The sequence below is a fragment of the Onychostruthus taczanowskii genome, unplaced genomic scaffold, assembly GCF_017590055.1.
Source record: "Onychostruthus taczanowskii isolate IOZ18803 unplaced genomic scaffold, ASM1759005v1 scaffold39, whole genome shotgun sequence".
NCBI lineage: Eukaryota > Metazoa > Chordata > Aves > Passeriformes > Passeridae > Onychostruthus > Onychostruthus taczanowskii.
In genome coordinates, this window is record NW_024501348.1 from 1,894,959 (window position 1) to 1,921,437 (window position 26,479).

At 35.8% G+C, this 26,479-nt stretch overlaps 1 protein-coding gene across 4 annotated transcripts in view; it reads left to right on the forward strand.

The window, feature by feature from the left end:
• Nucleotides 1-26,479, forward strand: part of EPHA7 (EPH receptor A7) — a 162,927-nt gene that overhangs the window by 51,918 nt on the left and 84,530 nt on the right. For all 4 annotated transcript variants that reach the window (XM_041412342.1, XM_041412339.1, XM_041412340.1 and 1 more), the window contains 2 exons: nucleotides 2,897-3,052; nucleotides 3,921-4,256. In XM_041412342.1, coding sequence (XP_041268276.1) covers nucleotides 2,897-3,052; nucleotides 3,921-4,256 — 492 coding nt within the window. The remainder of the gene's footprint in view (nucleotides 1-2,896; nucleotides 3,053-3,920; nucleotides 4,257-26,479) is intronic.

Here is a 26,479-nt window from a genome sequence, read left to right on the forward strand (position 1 = left end):
TGGTATGTGTTAAGAGCAGATAAGGAGCCATAGGTCCCCAGTTTTTAAGCAAGAGAAGTATTCTACTGTTAGCCTGAAAAAAACAGTTTTTGCGAGAAATTTAATTTTATGAAGAAAGATTGGAGAATAATTTAGTTGTATTCCTCCAATGAATACCTTTAATTATAGTGTACAGCCCTGCATACCCTCCTTTGTGAAGAACTGCAATGTTTTTAAAAATCCTATATAAAAGTGCTGTTTTCATACTGTTAAAAAATTCGGTTCTGGAATATTCTGCCCCTTATATCTTTAGGATTTATAAGTTAAAGGGGTGGGCACAACCCTCTTAGTGGGCAAAAAGCTAATGGAATGGTAGCATGACATGAATGCCTGAACCTGCTGCCTGTGTTATGCTGTGCGGGAGAATAATTGGCTTTCAGTCATGTAAACTAGTCACAGACACTCAGATCCTTTGAACTCTAATAAGAAATGAAATGCACACTTACTTTAAATGGTGAGTGACTAAGCATATAAATGTCTTGATCAAGTCATCAGCAAAAAAACCCCAAACCAACAAAACAAAACAAAAAAAACCCACCAAAAAACCCAAAACTGAAAAGGAGTTTTCTGTTTACATTTTGTTATTTCTGTCTGAAATCTTTATTTTACTCTCTGCATCTTTGCCGTGTAATGTTCCCTGCTGAGAAGAACAGACTGGAAACACAGTAGGGATCTTTGCCTTTTAAGTTGCTCTTTGCTTTGCAGAGGACTACATGTTGGAAGTTCCGGTGTATTTGTCCAGTGTTTTGTTTGGTATAAGAAGAGCATGACAATTTAAGAAAGGCAGGAAACTATTATTTGATAATTTTAGCTACATTTCTATTGCAAGTACTAAAAAAGCATACAGAAGTTTAAATGCATGTCTTAAGGTACATGTATACAAATCCATTCAGCTTTTGTGCGCTTCGGTCAGAAAATTCTGAAACAACCTTGGATAAAGGTATAAAAGGATAATTTTGAGTTGAATTTGCCACAGCTATGAATTCAAAGGTCATGTTTATCTAAAGTGCTTTTCCAAATTCTTCTTGCTGTCTTTTCTAAAGAGCGTATATAACAGCTCCTGTGCCACAATCAAGCTATAGCACATTTTAGAAGCAAGACTAGATTTTGTTCTAATGCAAACTTGTGCCCCTTTGTCAAAATCAAAGGCTACAAGCTTTGCATGCTAATTGGATCTGCCAAATAATTTAGCTTCCATCCTCTGGTTTGTTTTATTTTTTTAGCACAACAAACTCTAAATGTTATGGCTATTTTAAGCATATTTTTCTTAAAAAACTTGGTATTTTAATAGAGTAATAGACAGCCTGAATTTCCTACTGTTGATTTACATAATTCATCAGCTTTTATCGATTGTTGTCTTAAGTATTGCTGCATTTATTATTTTTCTCTGTTGTGTAAAATTAATCAGACTAATATGAGTCATGCTGCTTTAGCAACACTGTGGGTCCAGTCTAAAGGCTATTAAAGTCAAAGGTACTCCTCATTGACTTAGTGAGCTTTGGATAAAGTTCATTGTTTTCATGCTCTTTCCATCACTGCAGTATCAGACAACTGAAATAACTGTTCCAAATATCAGTGTCTTTTGATACTTTGCATTTCTGTTCTGAGAAAATATCCAAGCAAATATGAATGTAACCAAAGTAAATTCTCTCTCTCTGAATACAGAATGACTATTTAACTACCTTTAATATTTTGATACCCAGTACAAAGTTTCACCCGCTGTCCCTTTTCTTTGCATACAGGTGATGGCTTAAGAAGGTTAGACTATCTGTTAGGGTTGGAAGAAAAAAAAAAAAAGAGTTAAATAGTCTGGTTGAAAATACTTCTGCTTTATTAGAAGGTTCTGGAAGATTTTTGTCTTTTGCTTTGCATGTTGACGGTGTTTGTAAGTTTGCCTGTAACCTTGGTGTCGAAACTGAGTCTTAATCTGTTTTCTGTTTTAGTGTTGTCTGATCCCCACTTCCCTCTTCCTCATTCCCTCTAATTCTTGTAGTTTATACATTCTTAAGTTGTCTGTCTAGGTTGCAGTGTTCTGCTTGCAAGTCTAATGGTTGATGTGTTTCATGTGTGTTTCTGCCTTGGGGACTGGCAGTAGCTGCAAGAAGTATTTGTAAACATCAGCATTGTAACACAGCATTTTAATTTCATGGATTCACAGTGAGCAAACCAAAGTAAAAGTTATCTTGGTTTTCCTATTGTCTATCTTTTGTCTTTTCCTTGAAAGTTTTAATAAGTTAATTTCAACCTACTTGTGTCTTTCTGTGAAACTGGGAAAACCAGTTGAGTGGTTTATGCTGTCTGCTCTCCTCCTCTTTCTTAATGTTCTTACCAGAGTCATCTTTTAACCAAATGTTCCTGCCTCGTTCTTTCCTCAGGATCAGGGTTTTGTGGTGGGTTACAGATTCTTTGGGTTTCTGACACGAGGGAAGAATAAATTTTGCTCCAAAACAGCTAGTTCATATACCATAAACACTTCAGTGGCCTTGCAGCAGATCTCTAGAGTGTTTTCCTTTTGTTAGGCCTATTGCAAGCACCCAGATATTTCACACCATTATAGTACTTTTATTTGGTGAAAAACAGATGCTGCTTGTATTTATGTGGCCCTCTGTTTTAAAATATTGTACTCCCAGCTGTTGAGGTACATATAGTATATACTTGAACTCATAAAAATGCCACAAAATCATTAACAGCATCATCTGAAGAAATAGAAATTGTGAGCATATATTGCTCGAGCCAACATAACAGAGTGGACAGTTTAGATGTTTACAGAAATGTGTACCTCATGTGACAGAAACAGAAAAACACAGGATAGAAGTCCCTGCAAATCTAAGTCTCAGTTTCTTTTGCTCTGCTTTAGCTTGTGGCCGTGGGTTCTACAAATCCTCCTCACAAGATCTGCAGTGCTCCCGCTGCCCTACTCACAGCTTCTCTGACAAGGAAGGATCTTCCAGATGCGACTGTGAAGATAGCTATTATAGAGCACCTTCTGATCCACCATATGTCGCATGCACAAGTGAGTGAGTCATGAATTTAATAGTAAAGGACGTTGCTTAACCAACCAGGTGCAGCCACTTGCAGCGAGTAGTTTTGTCTGGCTTTTCCTGTGTTTGAAAAGTACATTTGCAATGGGAAAAGAAACTGAAAGGCAGAAAAAGGGTTGACAGTGAATACAGAATGAGCATAAATATAATTTTCAAGTTTGCTTGGTACAGCTTTGGAAAACATTGCATGTTGCATAAGTGCATAACTCACTGTAATAGATATAATACAGGCCCAGTTCTGCCTAAATTGTTGCAGACAATATGCATTATGTGATATAATACCAAAATTAGTAATGTGAAAAATGAAAAGTAGCCTCTGTGGAGCTGCACTTTGACTGAACCGTAATTGGATCTGACTTAACCTTCTAACTACAAATAGATTGGCCAACACAGATTGGTGGCTCAAATAGTGGAAGTCTCCTAAATCCAAAACATCACTAAATATCTCTGTAAATCATATCAGAGCTGATAACAAAAGACTAGATGCAGCTTGTGCAGCATGTTTAGAAGACATGAACAAAATCTCATATGTGGAAAACCTGTAAAAGAGAATTTTTAAGGTATATTAACTATTCCTTTTAATTACACAGAAGAGAAACAGCTAAAATTAGTTGTAGTAAATATACAGACAATTGTTATTCTGATGTCTTAATGGAAAATTAATCAAGCTCTTACCAAATGAGTTCAAGAAAGCTTTTATGCATCCTGTACTAAAAATAATGAAATGCTTATGTGAAGAAAAATGCTTCAAGTGTTGCCTATCTCAGTAATTAAAACGCTACCTGTGTGTCCCACTGTGGTTTTGTGTAATTACTCTGGATTTCTTTGTGTATTATGTAGGACCTCCATCTGCACCACAGAACCTAATTTTCAATATCAACCAGACTACCGTGAGTTTGGAGTGGAGTCCTCCTGCTGACAACGGGGGAAGAAGTGATGTGACCTACCGCATTCTGTGCAAGAGGTGCAGCTGGGAGCAGGGCGAGTGTGTTCCCTGTGGGAGTAACATTGGATATATGCCCCAGCAAACTGGATTAGTAGATAACTATGTCACTGTCATGGACCTGCTAGCTCACGCTAACTACACGTTTGAAGTTGAAGCTGTGAATGGGGTTTCTGACTTGAGTCGTTCCCAGAGGCTTTTTGCAGCTGTCAGTATTACCACCGGCCAAGCAGGTAAGTTTTCATCACTTATGAATCTCAACACTGTGAGACTGAGAGAAATTTGGAACATGCAAACTAGAGATGCAGTAAATCAGGAGCATGTTTAGTGTGCTCTGGCTCATTAATCTTTTCACCTTGCCAGCTATTTAATTTGAGCTTATACTATTTCAGGATAACCTGTCCTGTTTCTTGGCCTCAGGATTGCTTTCAGAAAGCATTCACAAAAGACTTAAAGAAGATGCACAGCTTTGTTATTAAATAGAATTTCTTAACTTAGGAACTTTTTTTAATTTATTTTGTTCTTACTTCATTATAGTCAATTGAAGACTAAAAAATAGATGTGACAGTTCTATGTAGACTTCCTTTTTGAATTTTTTAAACATGTATGGTCACTGGAAGATTATTTGTATTTCTGATTGTGTTTTCAGTGTTAATGTTTTCCCTCAGGACAATATTTCTGATTTATCTTATATTTCCAGATATTTGATTATGAGATGCAATGAGAATGTGATGATTATTCTTTGTTTCTTCTATTTATCATAATCTGACAGGTGAAATGTCAGGGGAAATAAAGTCAAACCAGCATATCACCCCAGGGAAAAAAAGGGCTTTAGTTGTCAGCAACTGAATGAAAAAAAAAAAAAAAGAATTCTCAGATTTAGGTTTCTGAACTGGCCAGTTGATTGTTGATAAAATTACAGACAGTAGTATGCTGTGGTCTTAAAGAGAGGATAGTAAAGCTAACCTTTTGTAATTTTAACAGTCTTAAGCCAAATATTATCTGCAAGAACTGGCTTTCAAAGGAAAATTAAATAGTATTTTTACTGTTACTTTTAGTAGTAAAAGAAAATATAAAGTGAATAACTAATGCGATTCTTCCTGTAAGAACAGCTGACTAATATTTTAAAGGATACTTCATACTTATGTCTTGGAGGAAATTTTAATGACTGTGAATCATGGTATTTTTTTTTTTAGTGCAGTAGAAATGATCTCCTCAAGTAATGTTCTGAACTGAGAACAAACTCACCAAACAGGGTAAACAAACAAACAGGAAAAACTGTACTTATTTTGTACTTTAAAGAGAGTTATCTCAAAAAAACAAAATAAGGGACAAGAAATTTAATTCAAAGCCTTCCTTCCTTCCTTCCTTCCTTCCTTCCTTCCTTCCTTCCTTCCCTCCTTCCCTCCTTTCCCTCCTTCCCTCCCTCCCTCCCCCCAAATTTAGGATAGTTGATGTCGTTGTTAAAGTTAGGCTGGAGTGTTTTATCCCCCTATAGTGCTTTTATGGATTCCAAGTGCACGTTTTGTATTATTTTGGAGCCATCTCTGTGGCTGAAAGGATTGGTCTCTGTGTTCATTCAGTTCTTGAAGTCTATGATGAGATTTTCAGCACAGAAAACTTACCCTGAGACTATTTTTGTACCACAGATGATATTATTTTGGCACCTTGATTTTTCATCCTCAGAATAATTCTCCAAACATGCACAGGTGCACAGTGTTCTGCTCTCTGTAGATGACTGTACAGAACTATCACATGAGGAAGAGGATTTGGACTTTTTCCTATTTGGCTGAATCAAATTGGCTTTACTTTATGTGCTTTGATGGTTCAGTGGCACACAGGGTAAAGGAAGAACCAGTGCAATTTACTGGCTAGTATCACATCTCAAGAAGATGAAAAAAGCCTTTATCAGAAGTTTGTTTTATTTTCTCCAAGATAGCTCATTATTGCTCATGATTTTGTGTTGTCATAGTCATGGATTTACAGGGCTTTTATTAGGCCAGAAGATATAATATGGTTATGCTGTACTGTCTTACACATAGCACAAGCTATATGATTTTATTAAATGATCCTCACATCAAGCCCAGAGATGTTAGTGAAACTATGGCTTGAATATATATTAGAGGCAGCATCTAGACTTTACTAAAGATTTAAAGTAATTAAAAATCTTTAGCCTCCTAGATAAGCTTTGTGAGACCATGAAGCAGGAGATCTGACTCTGTTCCTTCCCTACTTTCTAGTTTCCTGTGGGATTACGCACACACCAGTATTTCCCAGGATTTGACACTGTTTAGAGAAAGGGTATGACTGAAGCTTTGCCTGTTTAGCACTTATGAATATAAAGATTTAAAGGCTTCCAACTTGGCATCTAAAAGGAATATACGTGAGGGACAGATTTTGGAAGAAAAAAAAATGGTTTAAAGCTCTTTTTGTTGCAGTTTTCTCTGTAAAATGAAGGTAACCTTCAATTTTCCTTACCAAGCTTCTCAAGATTTTCTGATTAGAAGTGTCACATAAATGCAGCTTTTTTTTTTCCCCCCCAGAATTACAAAATTTGTGTTAAAGAAAATACAGACGTTCAGAACAAATGCATTTAGCAAAAGGAAAGGCCTCTTCTATATTATTTTTGCAACAGCATGTTTTGGATCCTAATACTGATTTCTTTGGTTTCTCAAGGAGGAAAATATTTTAGGTGGAACAGATTGATGACTATAATTGAACAGAAAGAGACTGGTTGCTCAAAGGAAACTGTTATGCTTCTGTGTTTCTCTTTTATTTTACTATAGAGAGAAAGAAAATGTTGGATTTATTTATAGCCAAGTAAACTAGGATTCATGCAGGTCTCATTTGTTCCTGTGTGACTGTTCTATACTTCTGGAAAAACTGACTTTTTTCTGTGCCCATATTGCTTTTTATGTGTGTAAATGTGTCTAACTAAACCTTCTTCACATGTTATTATGCTAACACAATAGGTGGCTATATATAATTACTGGGTTCACCAGTTGCACAGAGGATTGCAATGAGATTTTCCCTTTGTAGTTTTGGTTTAATTGAATTGCTCCTTTGTGGCCATAGTCCCAAAATTCAAATCATTTTGTAATGATAACAGGAAATTATTGATAAAAGAATGGGGTTATAGAAGACTTTGTGTTTGTTCGCCCACATGTAACAAGCTTCTGATGAGACAAAGAGAGCATGCCACATAAAAGAGCCAGGTGGCAGATAAAAACCTATTTATATTTGTGGAAAAACACAATAAAATGACTGCAAGTGCGTAGGTATCGTTTCACATCACTTATATATATATTTATATATATATATACACGTATGACACATTGCTGTTCATTCCTTGTTTTAAAAAGACTTTGTGACTAGGCTATCAGTTGTCACGTGGCATATTTTTATGCTTCAGCCAAGAACCATGAGGCTTTTGGTTTTGCTTTGTTTTCTTTTTTTTTTTTGACAAGATTAAGTACACAAAGTCCCCCAGGAGTAAACCATCTTGTTTCATATCTTGCCTATCCAGCATCATATAAAGAATACAGGATGTTATCACAGTACTGCAAGCTGATCTATGAGAACCCTTGAGTCCTTGTAGAATTCAGATTTGAAAGTGGCTAACTAAGCTCTAGTTACAATAAACAAATGTACTAAAGAGCTGCACCTGGCGAACAGCTGACAAGGACTACCTTTGCAATAATGGGTTTTTACCAAAGATAAAATTGACCTCTTCCTTGATAAGATATTTCCCTTTCAGCTGTACTGGTAGTTCCTTTGGATCCATCAAATTTTTGGATCCTTCCCAAATTTTACATTTTTTTCCATGCAACACCCAGAAGGTGAATGGAAATTGGGTAGGTTTCACTGCAGATGAATATTTGTTGCATTTTGGCATTCATGCATTTTCATTTTACAAAATATTCATCAATAACAATTTTGTAATTTTTCTGTTGACATTTTTGCAAAGATAGCGTGTTTTTAAAACTGTCTTTCTGCATCCTTTCCTCTAGGGTTTTTCTGAATGAACAAATGACTCATCTCTGGTAAAGGGTTATAAACACACAACCTACCCTGGCCTTGAAAAAATTTAGGATATTTTGAATGAATACCAAAATTTATCAGGGTTTTTACCAAAGATAAAAATTGAGAAAATTTAAGTGTGTGAGTTTAAGTGTGTGAGTAAACTGAGCCAGTTTGTCTTTATAGTCATTGAAAAGAAGAAGTCACATCCAATGGGACACTCATCATGCCTTATTACCGTAACTGACTAGGACAAACAGAAGTAAAAATGTAATGCTCGTAACTGTCCCTAAATATTGCTCTTTTGCAGGGAACACTTGCTAATGCTTGCTGCTTCTTCACAGCAAGCGACAGGTGCCCCATAGTCTTCTTGGGTCCTGCTGTGCCTTCAGATGTACTTTATGCTGACAACTTCAAGTTGTTAAAAAACCCTGATGCAGTTCCATAATAAAGGCTTGCTCTTGAAAAACATTGGTTTTTAGTAACAATTTCCTTTGTTTATGTTGATTTGCTACTATTCCATTTTTACATCTTAAAGTTCAATTTTAAGACCTTTTCCTACAAAAAAAATCCCAAATTTTACAGTTAAAAAAAAAAAAAAAGGAAACCAAATTTGTCAAATTGGCATTAACCCAGCAACTTGAACTGAAATAAAAAACATTGCATGCTTTAAAATCATGACTATTAGCAGCAGCACTGTTGATTTACATGATAAGAAGAAATGGCTGAATGCATAAATGCAAATCTGTGGGATGGGTTCTGCCTTTCTTAGATAATCCTGAAGTCTTTCTAAAGTGACAGAGACACTTCACTTTCTCTCATGTTACATTCTCCTTTCATTCTTGCTGCTTATAATTTTTCTTTTCTTTGTTTCTTTACTCTTTTTCCCCAGATCTAAATTATCCCTACTCATTTTTTAAGTCTCTTCTTTCATAGCCTCTGCACTACTGATCATCTATTTGTTTCCTGTTCTTGTCAGTCTCACTTAAGCCTGACTTTTCTTCAGCGATGAACTGTCGCCCAGCAGAGGCAGCAATCAAGAAGATTGATGCCTGCAGCTTTCCCAGTCACTGTGACCTCAGTGTTCTAGTCCTATTCTCACTTCCCTCCTTTCCCCAGGCCATTTTGGTTTCTTCCCATAGTGCCACCAAGATGTTTTAATCTACCTTCATCTACATCTTCCATCCAATGTTCACTTCTCGTGCTACATGACAGCTTATTACAAATAGCTTCAGTGTTCAACTTAACATTTCTTCAATGTTTTTCCATTTCAGTGGACTTCCTTTAGCTCTGGTTTCCTTGGCTATTTCCTGCTAATGACTTTACTTTTCGAGCTATGCTTCATCTCCTAACATCCAACTGTAGATCAGTTTTCACACATTGATATGGCTACGTCATCGGTATATATTTTTTAAAAGCAATTCCTCATGTGAAAAGAATTCAGATTATAAAAAAATAATTTTTTCTTTTTACCAAAAGTGTTTCACCTGTTGAGCTGTGGGAAATATTTTACAAAAAGTCACTTTTCAAATGTAGTATTCACTAAATGCTTTCATTAAACTGAGGTTTTTAGAAACATATATATGATGATGACTGCATTTGGGTTACCTTTTGCTTTTTGTTTAATGGGAGCTGTATGGATATCTGTGATAATTCTTAATAATATTTAAGATATATTTTAATGTTTTAAAAATTTTTCCTAGACTGGTAGGCAGAGAGCATAGCAGTGTAAGTGTTCTGCACTCCATGATCATCAACTAAAAAGGGAAAAAAAGAGTAGAAATTAGTTGCATATGATAGTTATTATTCTTGTACATTTTTAGATGTCTTTTCAGTACATTAGAAGAATGGATTGGGTTATTTCTGTGGAGCTAAGACTGCCTATTGATCTGCAATCACATTACCCTGAACTAATATCACAGATTTTTTTTTACAGGAGGCGATAACTGAGTTTATACCTGAATTAAAGTGATGGATAAAAACTTGATAAGAATTCCAGTGTAGCAAATATCATCAGATCAAGGAAAGCAGTTTGTTCATTCACTGATTGTATCAGGTCATATTTAATATTGTGACATCCACAAGGTTATAGAGATAATACAGAACTGCAAGGTTGGGGCATTATTATTAGATTATTAAAAGTTAGATTTTTCTTCAGGAGTTCACAAAGAAGGCAACATCTGTCCAGATATAACATATATCTGAGAGCTTCGATGATCTTTTATATACATACACAGAACATATATATTCACAAAATATTTGCAATGACAAGCAGTATGTTTTATAAGAAAGTGTACCACAGAGTAGCTAATTTATATTAATTCCTTTTTTTTCTCTACTATTTAGTTCTAATTTGTTCCAATATTTTTCACTGAAAGATAAGAGAGATAAAAAGCAAGCAGATCCTAGCTGTGTTGCTTAGGGTCTGATCCTGCACCACTGTAGTCAATGGAAGCTTTGTCATTGACTTCAATAGGAGCAGGATTTGAACCTTATGCTCTATCAGAACACACAGGAACAAAAGCAATGGGCACTCTGTCATCCTGAAAGGAAACTTTAACTTCATATCACATTTTGTGTCTGACTATGTCAGGTGTTTGCGCATCAGTTTGTGACTGAATGTAATTTGGATTTTTTGTATAGCATGCTAAAAATACGTTGGTTGTATTGTTGGTTTTTTGTTGTTTGTTTTGGGGTTTTTTTTAATGGATATCAGAGCTCTTGCCTGTCCAGCTCTATCATAAAAGCTTTTTTGGAAGAGATGTAATAATTTTTGCTAAGAGACTAATTTTTTTCTATAAGGACTATGTGAATTTTACAATAGTTAGAAGTGAAAAGAATGGGAAGCTACACTCTAGTGTAACTAAACAAAGATAAAGTAAAGCTTCAGCTTTGCAGAAACAGAGCTCCAAATTAGAAATGGTCTGATTAAGCTATGTATGTTGAATGTTTGGGGGCAACCTGCTCAGAGAAGCACGACAGCCGCAGGGCTATTGACTTTCCTGTGCATTGAGTTATTGAAAAAGCAGGTTATGTCACCATGGTCTAATGTACACTACTCAAGAATAATTTCACCAGCTGCACAATAAAAAACTATGTACTTGAGGAAGAAAATGAGCAACATAAAGTACAATTTAGCCATGGAAAGAAGGGATTACTTTACTGAGTCACACAAAGGACTAGGAGCCCCTTTTTTCTTATAAAAACATGGACCAGCTATCTCCTCAATATTTATGAGTTAAACCAATTGTGTTCATAAAAACAGTGATGAAAAATTAGCCCTGATCTGAAAAAGCAAGTATTAATATCACACTGTCTATGACCAATCTTTGAAAGGTCTGTATGATTAAAGAGCTCTATTTGTGGCACCTGCTGAGTGAATTTTTAAACCCTCAAAATCACTTCTTCTTTCACTTCATCCATAGTTAGTTATTTTTCTCATGGTAGCAAGTTCGTTTCAACAGAGTAGAAACTCTTTGCACTTTATTTTACTTTTTGGGAACTTTAATACATAGTTCTGTGATGACCCAGCTAGTGTCAAAGACTTCCAAGATAGCTGCACTACAAAGACAAGAAATTGCTTGATATATTTATACTTGGTGATACACATTCTAGAGCAGCTAATTAACTTATGTGTGAAGAATATACAACTTCACAGACCTTTGATTTTCACAGCAGAACAACATCCCCAGATCTTCCTTTTACTGCTTCTTGTGAACTGTAGTATGGTAACTGGATCAGGATATAAATAAGTGCAGGACATCATCAGTAGGAACTCTGAACTCAGTGTTGTTTATTTGTTTCAGACCTTTTGAAGAATTAAAGTGCCATTGTCATTAGAACAAACAAAACCTTTTAAGTGCTCAGACACTTTTTTCAACGAGAAATGGACATCACTGTTGAAAGGCACTATTGCAAGTGTGTAAGTGCTACCAAATGTGAATTCCTAATTAAGGCTGAATGTAGTGAATTAAAAAATTCTTAGAATGTAACATCTCTATGTAGTGAAGCATTTGATGACAGCACGGCATGGAGCCAAACTACTGTAATGACTCCTGTGGAAATCTTTAGAAGAGAAAAGGTAGCTTGTATAGGGAGAGCTAAAGAAGTTTCTTCATTAAGCATAAATGATGCCATGTAGAATTGTCCAGCACTTTAAGACAGTGTATTTCCAGTTTCCTTTTTTTTTAATATGTATTATCTTCAGAAATCTAGTCAGAGATTGTGCTGGTTCTCCTTTGGAGCACATCATATTTTATTCAGTTACGTATTTTATATTTGTTGCCTGTGCCAATAAGCCTCATTTTTTTTTTAGAAGGAAAACCAGATTTGGCTAAATGGGCCCTCAGTGGAAAAATAAAAGTCTTCCTCTTCTGTCTCATGGCCTTCTGGCAGTTTAGGGAGTATTAATGGCCTAAGAATAAATGGTTCACCTCTGGCAGGAAAGGGTGAAGATGGACAAATTCTGTTAAGAGGTGGGTACGATCTTTCTAATGTTAGTGGGGTAATAAGAAAGGGAGACATCTCCCTTAAGAGACCATTGCTGACTTACCCACTATGACAGCCCATGGGTGTCAGCAGATTTTTCAGGCGCTGGAATAGTCTCAGCAATTAATAGCCTGGACAATTTTTGCTAACTTTGACACGTTGCTGCCCTATATAGTTCCTTCTGCTTTGTATGTGATAGAACCAGCCCTGACTCCATAGGGCATGTTCCTAAGTGAACAGTTTATCTACTACCCTTTACAGTATGTATTGTTTTGTATAGTTAAGCATTTCTGTAGTCTTTCCCTGTAACAGTCAAAATACCTAATTGGTTCTATTTCTAGAGAGAACTCTCAGGGCAATTTACTGAGGAAGCCATGGTTGAAGGCTGCAAATTGACAACAATAAAAGTGTTATCCCAAGTTCAATAGTTAATGTTAAGATAGGAGATGCTGATTATCTTTTTCTTTGCTTCGTTAGTGATGAATGGAAGCAAATTTGATGCAGACAGCAATCTGGTGGAATGATGCAGAGCTATCTATGAAAACATCTGTACTAATCCACCAATGCAGTAAATTATAGCTACAAGCAAACGACATTGATCCAAGAGGATCATTAACAACTTTAACCAACTGATCCAAGTAATAGGGTAAATGAGAGAACATTATCAAGAACTGATTTTTACAGCTGTCAACTACAATTGCTAAAACACGATTACCACTTCCTCTCAACTTCAACTATTTTGTGACTTAAATTTAGTGTATCCTATTGTGGTCAGCCAGCAAGTATCAACTGAGTGGTAAAATACACAGGAAAAAATTGCCCAGTGATCATGCACTCCATTTACCAGGAGGTCAGTCACAAAGGGAGAGATAATTGCTGCAAGCCAGCAAAATTAATCGGGGATGAGCCAGAAAGGATGATGTATGTTCTGTGACAAAGTATGTGACAGAGATGTACGTACAAACCTGTAGCTACTTGCCTTGTTGAGGACACAAGGACAAGGGAAGGAGACGTGAAAAACAATTAGCATGGCTTCAGAGTGAGCAATTCTTAATTATCCATAACATGTCGACATCAGATAATTAGTGTCCTAATTTTTAACAATATTTGGTCATTAACTACAGTAGAATAAGAAAGATCAAGAGCAGATCCATTTGTCTGAGCTAAGTGTTACATAATGATGTCTACATGTGAACATAATACAACTAAATCATGCTCATGGTAATGACACAGAAATCTTCTTACTGTGGGACCAATATAAACGTCCTCAATTCCAGCTTATAACAAGCTGCTTTTTATGTTTCTATAAGGTAGTTTATTTGTGTTGGCAGCCTGCAAAATAAATAAGACTTTAGTGATAGCTGTAGTTTTAAACTCCCTGACTTGCTGCTTTTCATTTGTACATTTAAATTTTCACAGCAAGTGTCATAAATTCTGTGACTCAGACCATTTTAATATTAATGCTAATTAAGAAGTAGTCATTTCTAGCTCAGTTTTCTAAACATCCAAGGCTCATGCTAAATGCACATCTCTTTGGAAAATTTTCCTTCAGCTCCTTTATCCTCTGTCAATGGTTTTTGACCATTTTTAACTATGTTTGACAGAGAAATAGAAACCTTCAGATCTTCAGATCTTACCTGTCGTCAATGGGCCAATAAAGACCTCATGCCTTACTGAATGAGGTAAATGGTGCCAGACACAAGAGAATCCACATGTGCAGAAACACAGAAAACCTTAAAAAATACTCACAGTATTCTTTAAATTTTAAAATGCTTGAATTTTTCTTATGTTAATGCAAGAAATCTTAGAAGTGCAGAATGGGATGTATCATATCTTACTTCCATCTTGGTTATGCTTTATAAGAAAAGGATGGCGGGGACAGGTACACACACGTGTACATGCACACACACACACGCCTACATGTAGCTCAATCTCCTTTTAATCATTCTTTCTTCTATCTTGTTAGTATATTTTTCAGAATTTTTCAGACAGATCTCACTTTCTCTTAAGTAGGTTTAAGATTAGGGATGAGGTCCTGTCATTGTAGTTCTTAGCTTTGCTTTCTGTGACCCCTCCTAAACTCCTACCTGCATTTCAACAGCTTGTACAGAATTATCCATTGAATCTGATGTTTTCTCTCATATGTGTGTATTTGCAGCAGCACACCCTTCAGTTTCTGCATCTGGCATCTCATGTCTGCTGATGGATCTGTTTGTCATCTCTCCTTTTGACCTTTTCTGTCTGTCACATAAACAGAATGGTGTTTTTTTGAGAATCCCATTTCCTAATGCATCATGGAGAGCTCATTTTTTTCCATAATACCCAAATTCCTATCAGGCAGTAGTGGCTGAGTCAGCAGAGCAGATTCAGAGCTAGCAAACCCTGATGCTTATGTGGAGAAATGCCATTTATTTCGCTAAAGAGTCTATTTAAGTTCATACAGCCTCTAATCATGGCTGTGAAATGAGGAATTGGATGCTAATATTTCAGAGCCAATACAGTAATGATGTGTCTCTGTGGACTTCCTGTGGAATTATTCCAAATATTCCCGTGTGTAGCTGAGATCAAAATTTCACCCTAGTCCTAATTTTTTGTATTGCAGCTTAACTGGTAATGAAGAGGGAAAAGTCTCATTGCACTTTATATTGTGTAGAGTTAATCGCCTGAAGTATTTTGGGGCTAAACGTTCTGCTCTTTGATGTTGGCATTAAACATTAGCATTTAAATCTTTGGTGGATATTTACATTGTTGTAGTCAGTGGAGATTGATAGGTTTCTTTAGGGAGTGATTTGGAACAGGGGCCAAGTTTAGGTATTGTGCATTGACTTGTCCTTAATTACAGAGGAAGCGTTATATTACCTTCCCTATTTAGCCACTTGAATTAACTGGCAAAAGTTGATGGCTTGAATGCCCTCTTCCTCCCACACTCCACATACACAAATGTTAATTTCTGCCAAAATGTTAACATTAAATATTTACATGATTTTATTTATTTTCAAGAGAATACTAAGCAAGCAAGCAAATTTTTAAATAGTTTGTCTGTGGAAATTATTGTAGAAAATAATTTGCTTGTCTTATTAGTATTTCAAGTTATTAAGACTCTTTGAAGCTCTTTACCAAGGACTGAATTAACCAAGGTGCTTAGTGAGGATGTTTATATACAGGTGTGTCCTGAAAATAGGGTTATTTCACATGATTGCAGTTTATAGCTTTAAAGTTAATAATGTTTTAAAAATGTAAAATACTTGTTCTATGATTTATTTTTATTGTAGCGCTAGTTAAGGGTCTCCACTAGGAAGGCAGCAGGTGCCTTTCAGCTTATTTTGCCTACAGTAATGCAGTGATGGCCACTCATCAGTGTTACAACCTTCTATATAAAAATGAATTTGATCAGCCATGCAGTGGCACAGAAAAATTACAGTCAGATAACCTTCAATAACAAGTAAGTACAGAAAGTGAACTCCTTCACCAAACTCTTGGGAGCTGTTTCTCAATGTTTTCCCTAGCATACCCAGGCTCTCAGGATATTGTCACATTCACAATGCTTTGGAGGGTAAATTCTGCATGCCAAGGAGACTACCTTTCAGACCAATACTGAGAGGTTGGTGGTGATCTCTCAGGCAGACATGTCCTGTCTCATTTAGCAATCTGTAGATCTAAATTGATAGCTCAAACTTCACTGGAATACCAGCAGACAGGCAGTGGGACTCTTAATGAAACTAAAGTGTGTTCCCTGTTTACCAAAGCAAAGCCTGCTCGAAGAGATCAGGATTCATCCTCTGTTCCTGGCATGTCAGGGCTCATACTTGCAAAATTAACTTCTTTGTCTCTCAAAACAGTGTTCCTGTGTTGAGATTGCCAGTATTAGGCTCAACTAGCTAAGCATGCTAACAAAGTAACAGTATGAACAAACGTGTTCATACTTCATTCTCAACTCTAGCACCATTTACTTTTGTAGATTAAGTTTACCAAGTCGTCTGAGGTAAATGTATAGATCAGGAGGTCTATGCAATTTGACTTCTTACAAAATATAGTAATGAGGTAATCTCAAAGTGATAAACCTATTCAAAAAACCAGCACAGCTCCTTTGCTGGGGGAAATACCGCATCTGCCAATTGCAGTGAAGTTGGAAAATTGGTACCATGCCTGTCTTGGTCACGTGGTCATATAAATTTCTGTGAATGTAGAAAACTCCTGGGAACAATCAGAGCTTGTTTCATAAATTCTGTTTTGAAAAAGAGTAATGCTTTCCATTGGACCCACAGAAAGTACTTAGTTTGTAGTTCCTATTTTTAAAGTTTGCATTATATTTCAATACTGACTTAAATCTTCCTTTCCTCTACTCACTATGAAGCCTAGGGATGGTAAAAATATTCAGGGAATGTGTAAAATAGTTTTGAAGCTATTGATAAAACACACAGAACTGTTGTTTCAAAATGTGGGAAGACCTCAAGTATATTTTTGATAGAAGAAATTCAGTAAAGAATTTCTAAAAAATGTTATCTTACCTATTTATGCTTTGATTCAGAGTCAGTGGTAAGATTCTCTTTAACTCTTGTAGGTATCTAAGCCATTTAAAATGAGTACTAAGGACAAATAGGGTGGCACAAAATTGCTTTCTATTGAACTAGCTCGGAGTAATACAATCCAGTATTACTCAATTTCATAACCTAGAGAGCTAGCACACATTTAAAAAAAAAAACAAAAACAAAAACAAAACCAAAACCAAAAAAAAACATAAGGAGAAGGTGGTAATTATTGAACTTTTTTTCATACATTGGTCCTTTTTCATACATTTTAATAATCTCAGATGTTGCATCTAATAAAAGGTTTACAAGTTTTATGTAAAAATTTGGGATTTGGGAAATGCTTACCCATGCAAGACTCCATTTTTTCCAAATATGGAATAAATACTTAGGAATTTGCATAAACTGTAAAAATAACTCAATCATGTGGTTTTAGGGATCTTTTCTGTGTTCAGAAGTACATGTAGTGTAATGTTTTGAACTTAATCGGTGCATCTCAGGGGGAGCTTTGGTGTAAAAGGAGTGGATTTTGACCCATGTAGCTGTAGAAAGTAAAAGTCAGCGATCTCCATTAGACTGTATGTCCCGCTGGGTAGTATCAGTTGCCCTTTTGTTATTGTAAGCTCTTTCTCTTACTTCTACTGTTTAAATAAATATATTGAAGCCAAAGAGTTAATGACAAATTCAGGAAGTCTTGACTTAACGGTGATGAAGTGAGATGCGTTTTGTGCCATTCAATGTACACAATTTATAACCCCGTTTGATTACCGCGGCATGTCCTCCGCCTGTAAGGATTGCACCCGGGGGACCAGTCAACTTATTAATTCATCACTTGCTGCCTTTCATGGTGCAATAGCCCTTTACGGCGTACAAGCAGAGAGATCCTGGAACCTGAAGGCTGCCGGCCGGCTGGTTCCACTCTAGCTGCCCCTTTGTGTGCAGGCACAATGCTGGTAACTTTTCCCTGGGCTCCTCTTTCTCCGAGGCAACGTTACCCTCCTTTTGTCTTACAAGAGGAGCATGGTTGCAGGGACTTCCAGGGAGGAATGGCCTTCCACAAAGTTAACCTGTAGCTTTTTTAAGTGCCTTTTGATTTATCTGTCACCTGATCCATCAGCAATGAATAATTTTCATGGAAGGTGCACTTTAATTACCTTCCCATTTGACTAGCATTATCATGCCCTATCTAGGTAATTAATCTCACAAAGTATCCAATTTCAGTCTTTATTGCTGTCAGGCAGGCCTTCTGAATTATATGTGCTTGAATGGGCATTGGGTCTGTTGTTAAACCAAATAGGCCATGAAACAAATTTTGGGTCCTTTCTTTTTTTTTTTTTTTTTTTTTTTCCCTTAGCTTAATGGGTTTGTACAGATGTTGTGGTCTAGTTGCTTTTGTTGACATAGCGGAGATTTGCATAATGTAAAGCAGGAAAGGGCAATGGTAGAAAATGCTGGCTGATAAAAAAAAAAAATTAAAACCACAGATCATAAAAGTCAATCAGTCTCTAAGAAATAGTTACTCAGTTGTGAAACCAGTACCAAAAATAGTCATTTTTTTGCTCTTGAATAATGTATAACTCTCACAGTATGAGCTCTGTGTGCCAAAGAGTTACTTTGTAAAACTGGTGTGTTTGCAGGATAAATTAGAAGTCCCTTTCCCAATATCAGATTAAGGATTTCAAATTGTGTTCAGATTTGTGTTTCATTGCTCTGTGGGTAAAAGATAAACCTTTAAAAAATGTACTATTGAAACAGAAGATTAAATAGCATGGCCATAAATTTGTAGGCAAGGTTGTTCTTTTTTCTTATGTCTGTCTCATTAAAAAACAGGTGAAGAGCTAAGGTATTTAGAAACAGAAAAAATTGCCTTTCTGGTTAAAAATAAATAATTGCATGGTGCAAATCTTTCATTTGTGTGCCTACAGTTTAGACACACTGAGTATTTTGGAAATTTCTGTCTAATTTTTCTGAAAGTGTTTTTTTCATTCTCTCTTTCCTCTCAGTTTCTTTCCCATTCCCTAATGAAAAAAAAAAAAAAAAAGAAGTTAATTTTTTTCAAAGGTTATGACAGAAAAAAACTTCAGATGCACCTGAGAATTCCTTGAGAATTTTCACAAGTCCATTTCCTGGAAATAAATTTATTCACTTAATCACTGAAGCTGATAACGTAGTGTGTTAGTTAAGTTTCATGTTTTAAGTACAGAACAGAACCGGATGGATGGATTAGGAAAAAAAAAAAGAATTAATATAATATGAGGATTTGTGAGGGAAATTATGAAATCTTAAAATCATAGGATTTTTTATTTTTTTATAATTTTTAAGTTTGCTGAAGCAATCTGTATGATGCTTATAACTAAAAGCCCTTGAAAGAAGCAGACAGCTTTACAAAGGCACAATTGAACTTGTAACACAGTTTTTTTTTCATAACAGGACTTCTTAAATATCATCATTTTATTAAGTGGCAGATTATTTTCCTATTTAATGGAGATACTTTTTTTTTAAATCAAAAAGTTTTTCATACACTAGAAAATTTTGTATAATTGTGGTTTGTGCTTAAGATTATTTTAAGGGAAAAAAATCTGAAAATATTGAAGTGGTTCTAAAGTGGAGACAACTGTGTTTAACCATGTAACTCTCACTTCTACCACTTTCAACTTCAGAAAATTGGAACAATAAACAGCATGGAGATTGATACTGGAATGCAGAATCTTTCACCTTTAGGTCACCAATTCAAATTCAGTAAACCAGTGACCAAAAATTGTTGCCATATGAAAGTTGTTTGTGAACTGTGTGGAATTTAAATTATGATCTCAGTTCATTTTCTTCTTCATAAACTTCATCATAAGCAGGGGTTTTGGCAGTCACTCAAAAGAGACGGTAAGATTAAAGGAGCATGACCCAGTAAACTTTTCACTCCTGGTCATGATCCCTTCAGGTGAACATAGTGGCTGGAGAGTTTTGTGTTGCTGATGTGAATTGTACTTGTTCTTTGGATAAAGACAAAACTTTAGTAGTTTTTTTCTTAAATAGCATATTGTAATTAATTTGTGTCTTCAGAGGCAGATACTGACCCAGTGTTTTAGACTACCAGTCTCATGGGTGCTCCTGTAGTTTGAATTACATTCAAACTGAAACCATTTGTTGAATATAAAAAGAAAACAATTGACTGCCTTTTCTTTTTAAGCAGCTTTACCAAATGATAAACAGAGCTCTTCAGTGCACTGGGAAAGAACATATTTTGGTAGTTACCAAATGGCTCCTGCCATATATTCAGACATATATTGCGAGTATAGTAGTTCTTTTCAGTCACAGGAATATAAAAAGCCTTGAAAAAAAACCTTTAAAAGACTTGAATAAAGTATGGTCGTTTGCAGAGCATGAAGGATCTTTTCCAGCTGCCAAGCTGCTGAGCTTTAACTTTGCTGCTGACTTCCAAGAGATCTGTAATATTTAGTCTGAAAGTGTAAGTGTTCCCAAGTTTCACAGCTGGTGTTGAGACAAGATACAGGGTGCTTAATTAAGCTCTCTCAAAGTATGTTGCCTTAACGGCTTTCTTCAGAATGGTGATAGAGCAAAAGCCATGCACAAAATAGCCTTTTTGAAAGGTCATTTAAGGTACTGTACAACAGCTCTTGTCTGTTAAGAAGGGAATGGTCTACTGGTTCAGGCAGTGGACTGCGGCTCTTGAGATCCGTGATAAATTACATAGTCATTCCCATAGGCATCTTGTGTTACTTTGGATAAATGACTTAATCTCTCCATGACACTGTTCTTCACGAGAAGAATAAGGATAATAGAACTTTTTTGCATCAAAGAAGCATTGTGAGGAAAAATCCATTAATGACTGTGAGGCGTTCAGATACTGTTTTGCTAGTGGCTTTATAAGTACGAAGACAGGTTAAAGTTATCTGTCTTCCATGATTTGGTTTTTTTGGGGTTTTATCCTTTTCTTCTTAAAATGCAAAATAGAACTAAGCCCTTGTTTTCATGTTAATCTAGAGGTATTGGTGTTTTTTCTTCAGTAATGACCAAATTCTTTTTGCTGGAATTCTTCTAAACCATCCTAAACATACTTTTTCATGCCTCTATTTCTAAATCCTTGTACATTTTTATGACAGATTTTAAACAGGACTAGTCCAGTGTGTCACCAGCTTTTTGAGAAAGCTTGCATCTCCTGCAGCTCTGTTGGATGGACTGGTAGCTGTGAGTTGTACATAAGAAAGAAACAAATTTCACCAGGAATCTTGAAGCTTTTAGACAGACAGAGCAGGTAGCACAGTAAACCCTTATTATAAAAAAAAAAAAGTTCTGAGATTGTGAGCTTTCTGAAAGAGTTTGTTATTTCTGAAACTTTGCTTTTAAATACTAATAATTGTGACTTTTCTTGGCAACTGATCCTTGTGAATCTTTCTGCAGTGTTCTAGGAAAGCCTTCCATTGAATAAAACCAGGTCTTTAATACAGCAGTTTTTAAACTGTAGCACTGATGCATTTCTTCATTCCCTAATTGCACCTGGGATGATCTGGACCTTGTTGCAGTTAATAAGCTGTTCACCCAGTACTCTAAAATAACAAGATTGGTCGCATTAAACTGCATTTTCATGGCTAATGTTTTTTCTCACCCCACTAGTGCAAACGAGAGGAATAATTTTATGGAGACAGCACCATTGCTTTTGTATCTTTCATGTGGAAAGATCTTGGGCTTGTTTTAAATTGGAAGTGTTACAAAGCTAAGATGTCACCTTTCTGTCACATTGCAACACCGTTAAAGCTCAAGAATTTGTTCAGCTTATCGGCATAAGCTTCTGTTCCAATGGCTGCAGGAGAGGCAATTTTAAACCTGATTGTCTTTAAGAACACACAAAAGTAGGTGTGATCTTCAGAAGAACATCAGAGGATAATAAACTTCAGGGATCAATTTTGTTATTTTTGGGGTTTTTTTTGAAATGTCGATAAAGTCATGAATGGTCAGCAAATCCAAACCACTACTATTAAGAGGTAAACACAGAGTAAATTTTAGGTACAAACACAGAGGACAATTTCCCACATCTCCAGCTGAGGGTGAGAAATGGCAGAACCATCAAGCCTCAGCCTCCTGGTTCCTCTTTCAACATATTCTCAAAGCCACAATTCTTCCTCACACATTTGCTGTGTGAAGCTGTGATTGTTTTGCCACCCTCTTGCTCCAAATTGTTGACTCAGCCATAAGGGGAAGAAAGAAACTCAAACACTCAGCTGAAGCTTTGGGACTTCTACCTTTTTAGGCCCTGTGATTGAAGGACTCACACCCAATTCTCCTCTTCTGGCCATGCACAAACATTTTGCTTTTCTTAATGATCAACTAAATTATGATTCTCACTAGGGATAACAGGGATCTTCTGAAAGCTGTTTCTTTATTAATCTTGATTTTGAAAACTTTGGGTAAAAGACTGAAGGGGAAGTAAAGTGCTGAAGGAAAAAAGTCAACTTAAAAATAGTTTTTAAAGCATTCTCTAGATTCTTGTTGAGATAATGTTTTGCATTTGAGCATTTATGGTATAGCTGGCTTTGTAGTGGTACAACCCCAAATTCCTGAAGGATAGAGATATCTCTTTAACGCCTTGTTTACATTTCAGAGCATTGTAGACAACTTAGCACTGTCTTGTCACCATGGGAATAAGGTGTCCTTGCACATATCTGTTTTAACCTGAAGTTTCACTTGGTTTTCTAGTCCTTTTTTCTTTCCCTTATGACAGTGACAGCATTGTTTAGTGAAATAACTGCATCACCCGTGTTTCTGGAATTTCACGATTAAGGAAGTCATGAATATTGCTCAGAAGATGAGGCATCAGTCCATTACAGGGTGAATTCCAAAGGTTTTCAGAATTACTGTTACAGCAGTTGTTAATGGGGGTTTTAGCTGACATCTCTATCAATTAATATGGTTCATGTTCTTGTAAAAAATTTAAGATTTATATGAAATAAAGAGTTATCCTCATGATTTTTGAGACACAGAGTAGAACTTAGCAGTCCACTAAATACCACATTTTCTAAAATTTTCACTACAGTAGTGAGAAAAGACATTATTCTTTAAAAAGAAGACAGGAATTGTGGCCTCTTTATCTTTTCCTGTGCAGCACAAAAATGTATTCAGTTTAATGGAATGCCATAATGCACTCCTAAACTGTCAGATTTCTAAATATGAGCCATACATCATGACAATGCAGAACAATGTATTTTGTACCAAAGCAGTTCTATTAGCGAAGGTGAAAATATGTTAATCCTACCTTGATCATCAGGGACCCATATGAATTTGCATTATCCTGTTAACCTTGAAATGAGTAGGTGATATAATTTTTAATTTTTTTTAAAGAAAAATCTGTTCAACTACAAACAATATTTTTCTTTGACAATATTATTAATGGCTTCATAGACATCAGTAATTATTATTTGCACATACATGAAATATTAAAAATCTCGGAGAAGCTTGTGTTACACATTATTATTTCTCTTTTGCCCAACGGAATTCTGTTAGGGTTTTGTTTTATTTTTTTGTTGTTGTTGTTGCTTGTAACTTGCAGTAATTTTGAGTTAGAATACCAATTTTTTTTATTGTATTCTATAGCTCTCAGTTTCTGTTGCCTAAAGATTTCACTGAAATGCAAGCAGTGTTGGAAAATTTGCCACAGAATATTGCCACAGAACTGTTACACAGATTTATAGATTATTGCATTCAATTGTCTCAAGTGTAATTTCATACTAGGAACAGCTGAAAATGTAGTTCTAAAATACATTTTAACCTTTTGGGAAATTAACCTTTTAGGTGTTTAACACTAATTGTATTATTAAGTTCATTTTGGGGGAGGGATATGAAGGGAAAAAAGAAAATAGTAATGTAACAAGTGTTACAGTGGGTAAGATGATTTTTTGTTGTTGTTGTTGTTGGAGTTTATAAATTAAAATATGGCCAGGCAGATCTAATACTGCTAAACGTAAGAATAGTTAGATTTTGGTAGCTAGTTATGAATCAAAAGAAATCTCTTCACATATCCTCTTCACATGAGCCATCTTGGAAAATTTGATTTGGGGCCTTTTTTGTTTGTTTTTGTCATGAACGTACACATAACAGAAGAACTGAAGATATATATGGCTGTGGTACAGATTTAATATAGTGTAATATCTGTAGAGATTAACTGTGATGAAAAATGAAACAGATGAGGCTTAGACTCCTATAAGACTTGAAAGCAAATTCTTCACTTTTGTGACATTAGGTGCTGTATTGTTGTTATTGCTTTCTTGTCTTCAACTGATCTTAAAAAAATCACTTTGAAAGCAAGAAGCAAGAAGCTTGGTAATGGCTGTATGATTAATGACAATGAACTACAGATCAGGTTTTAAAAATAGTCATGAAACCATCTATACTTTAGATTTGGTTAAAAAAATATATTTTTTTTCATTCTAACAAATGTGAAGTAATTTATATTTTGGGGTTTGACAAATTTATTTCCTTCTGAAAAGTCCAAGAGTGACCACTTGTAAAACATATTCTTCAGTATGAACTCAACATGGACTTCATCAGACCTGACCCTCTTTGTAGTGCATCTGCACTGTGATCATCTCTTTGAGAATGGAGAAACAGGTAGTTTAACACTACATTAAGGAGTGATAGTCTGCTCTGTTTCACAGTTGAAAAAGAAACAAAGTGCTTGAAGGTGCCTGTGTGCTGACTGCTGGGTCCTGCATTAGTACTCATGGCTCCAGTGGAGAGGAGGCAAGAGAACACTTTCCTCTTTCTCGCAGGACTTGTTCCAAAGATCTCATGTAAAGGAAATGATGGAGTAGTGTGGTTTCAAGCAGTGAGGAGAACCAGAATATTTTATCAGTATTCCCTTGTTAGGAGGGGATCAATAAGGGTATGAAATTTCACCTTCTGCTTCTAGAAAGTCAGCTGATTCAGAAGGTTTCAGGAGAAATATGCTGGAAGAAAAGCTGTTGGACCTGCTTAGCTGAAAACACAGCTCCTTTCATCTGCCTTTAATTTGGCAGAGGAGTGTATGTGAATTTGAGAGCCAGAAAACCTGTCCTGAGGTGAGTGTGCCAGTGCTCATGGGGTTTTTTTGAGAAAAAACAGGCTAGGCCTTCTGTTAAAATAGGGTGCTGTGACTCAGAAACGCTGTTCCAGCACTATAGCATAAACTGTGAAATAGGAGAGGCAGGTCCCTTCTTTAACTTTTGAGTTTACTGTGCTCCTTCCATGTCTTTAGGAATATCCTTTTCCTTAGTCCACAGAGCCATGTTTATGTGTACTGCCTAATTTTCTTCTTCTGTTGCCTTTATTTCACCTGATAGAGATTCAACAGGAATCGCAGTGAGAGTCCACACTGCCTCAGATTTCACTAGTGTTCAGAAATACACTGGGATTTAATGATCGGGAAAAATCAGGTGTGGCATTCTTTAATGAAATTAGTAGTACAGATGTGAAAACAAATGGTTGGCTTTGTACCATGAGATATTTAGGCTGGAAATTTTAACTTTTCTATCCATCAGACCAGCGAGATTCTGAAACAGCCTTTTGATGGAAGTAGTGGGAGACATAATCTGATACCAACATGAAGTGTGGATATTCTTTTGGAAGGAATGACATCACATGGTTGCCTTAGATGGCAGGTGACTGGACACAGTGATCCCAAAGTACCCTTCCACTCCTACCTTCTTAATTAGGAAAATATATTTTTTTATGTTCTCTGGTTTCTCAGAAACATTTCACCTGTAATTTGATGGTGGTATTTTTTATTGCTTAAGAGAGGCTGGACATAGAAAAGAAAAACTTTTGTTTAGATTGCACAAGTCTGGTAATTGATATGTGAACTCGAGATGATGAAATCGCTGTGTGTAGGATAGAGAAACAAGGAGGACACTGTTCACATTGAAATGGCTGGAAGGAATGTATAAACAATTATGGCACTTTGTAATATCTGTTTTAATATAGATGTCAAGACTGATAAAGCATAGGGTAAGTGTTGTTTCATTGGATAGTGTAAATTTAGAAGGCGAGCAAAGACTTATCCCCGGTTTGTTTTCTTTTAAATGAATGTTGCATTTGTTAACGTTTCAGAATCTGTAAGTTCTGCATCATTGGTGCTGGAAATCCATTTGACTGTGTTCTGACTTCTCCATTTTTTTCATCAAAACACTTCTTTGCAATTTTTGGGAGGACAAATCATGTTGTAGTCAGTAAAACAAGTACTTGGAAGTATTGCTTTACATTAGTACTACAGTTAAATGACTTCAAATGAGATTTTTTTTTGATAGTATGCCATCAGTGGTTCAAATACAGAAGACAAATTTATGATCCTTAATAGTAACTGGTCTTATAATGCATTTTAAACAAGTTTTGCCTTTGTGTTGCACAAAAACTAGTTCCTCAAATATTTTTCTGCTGCA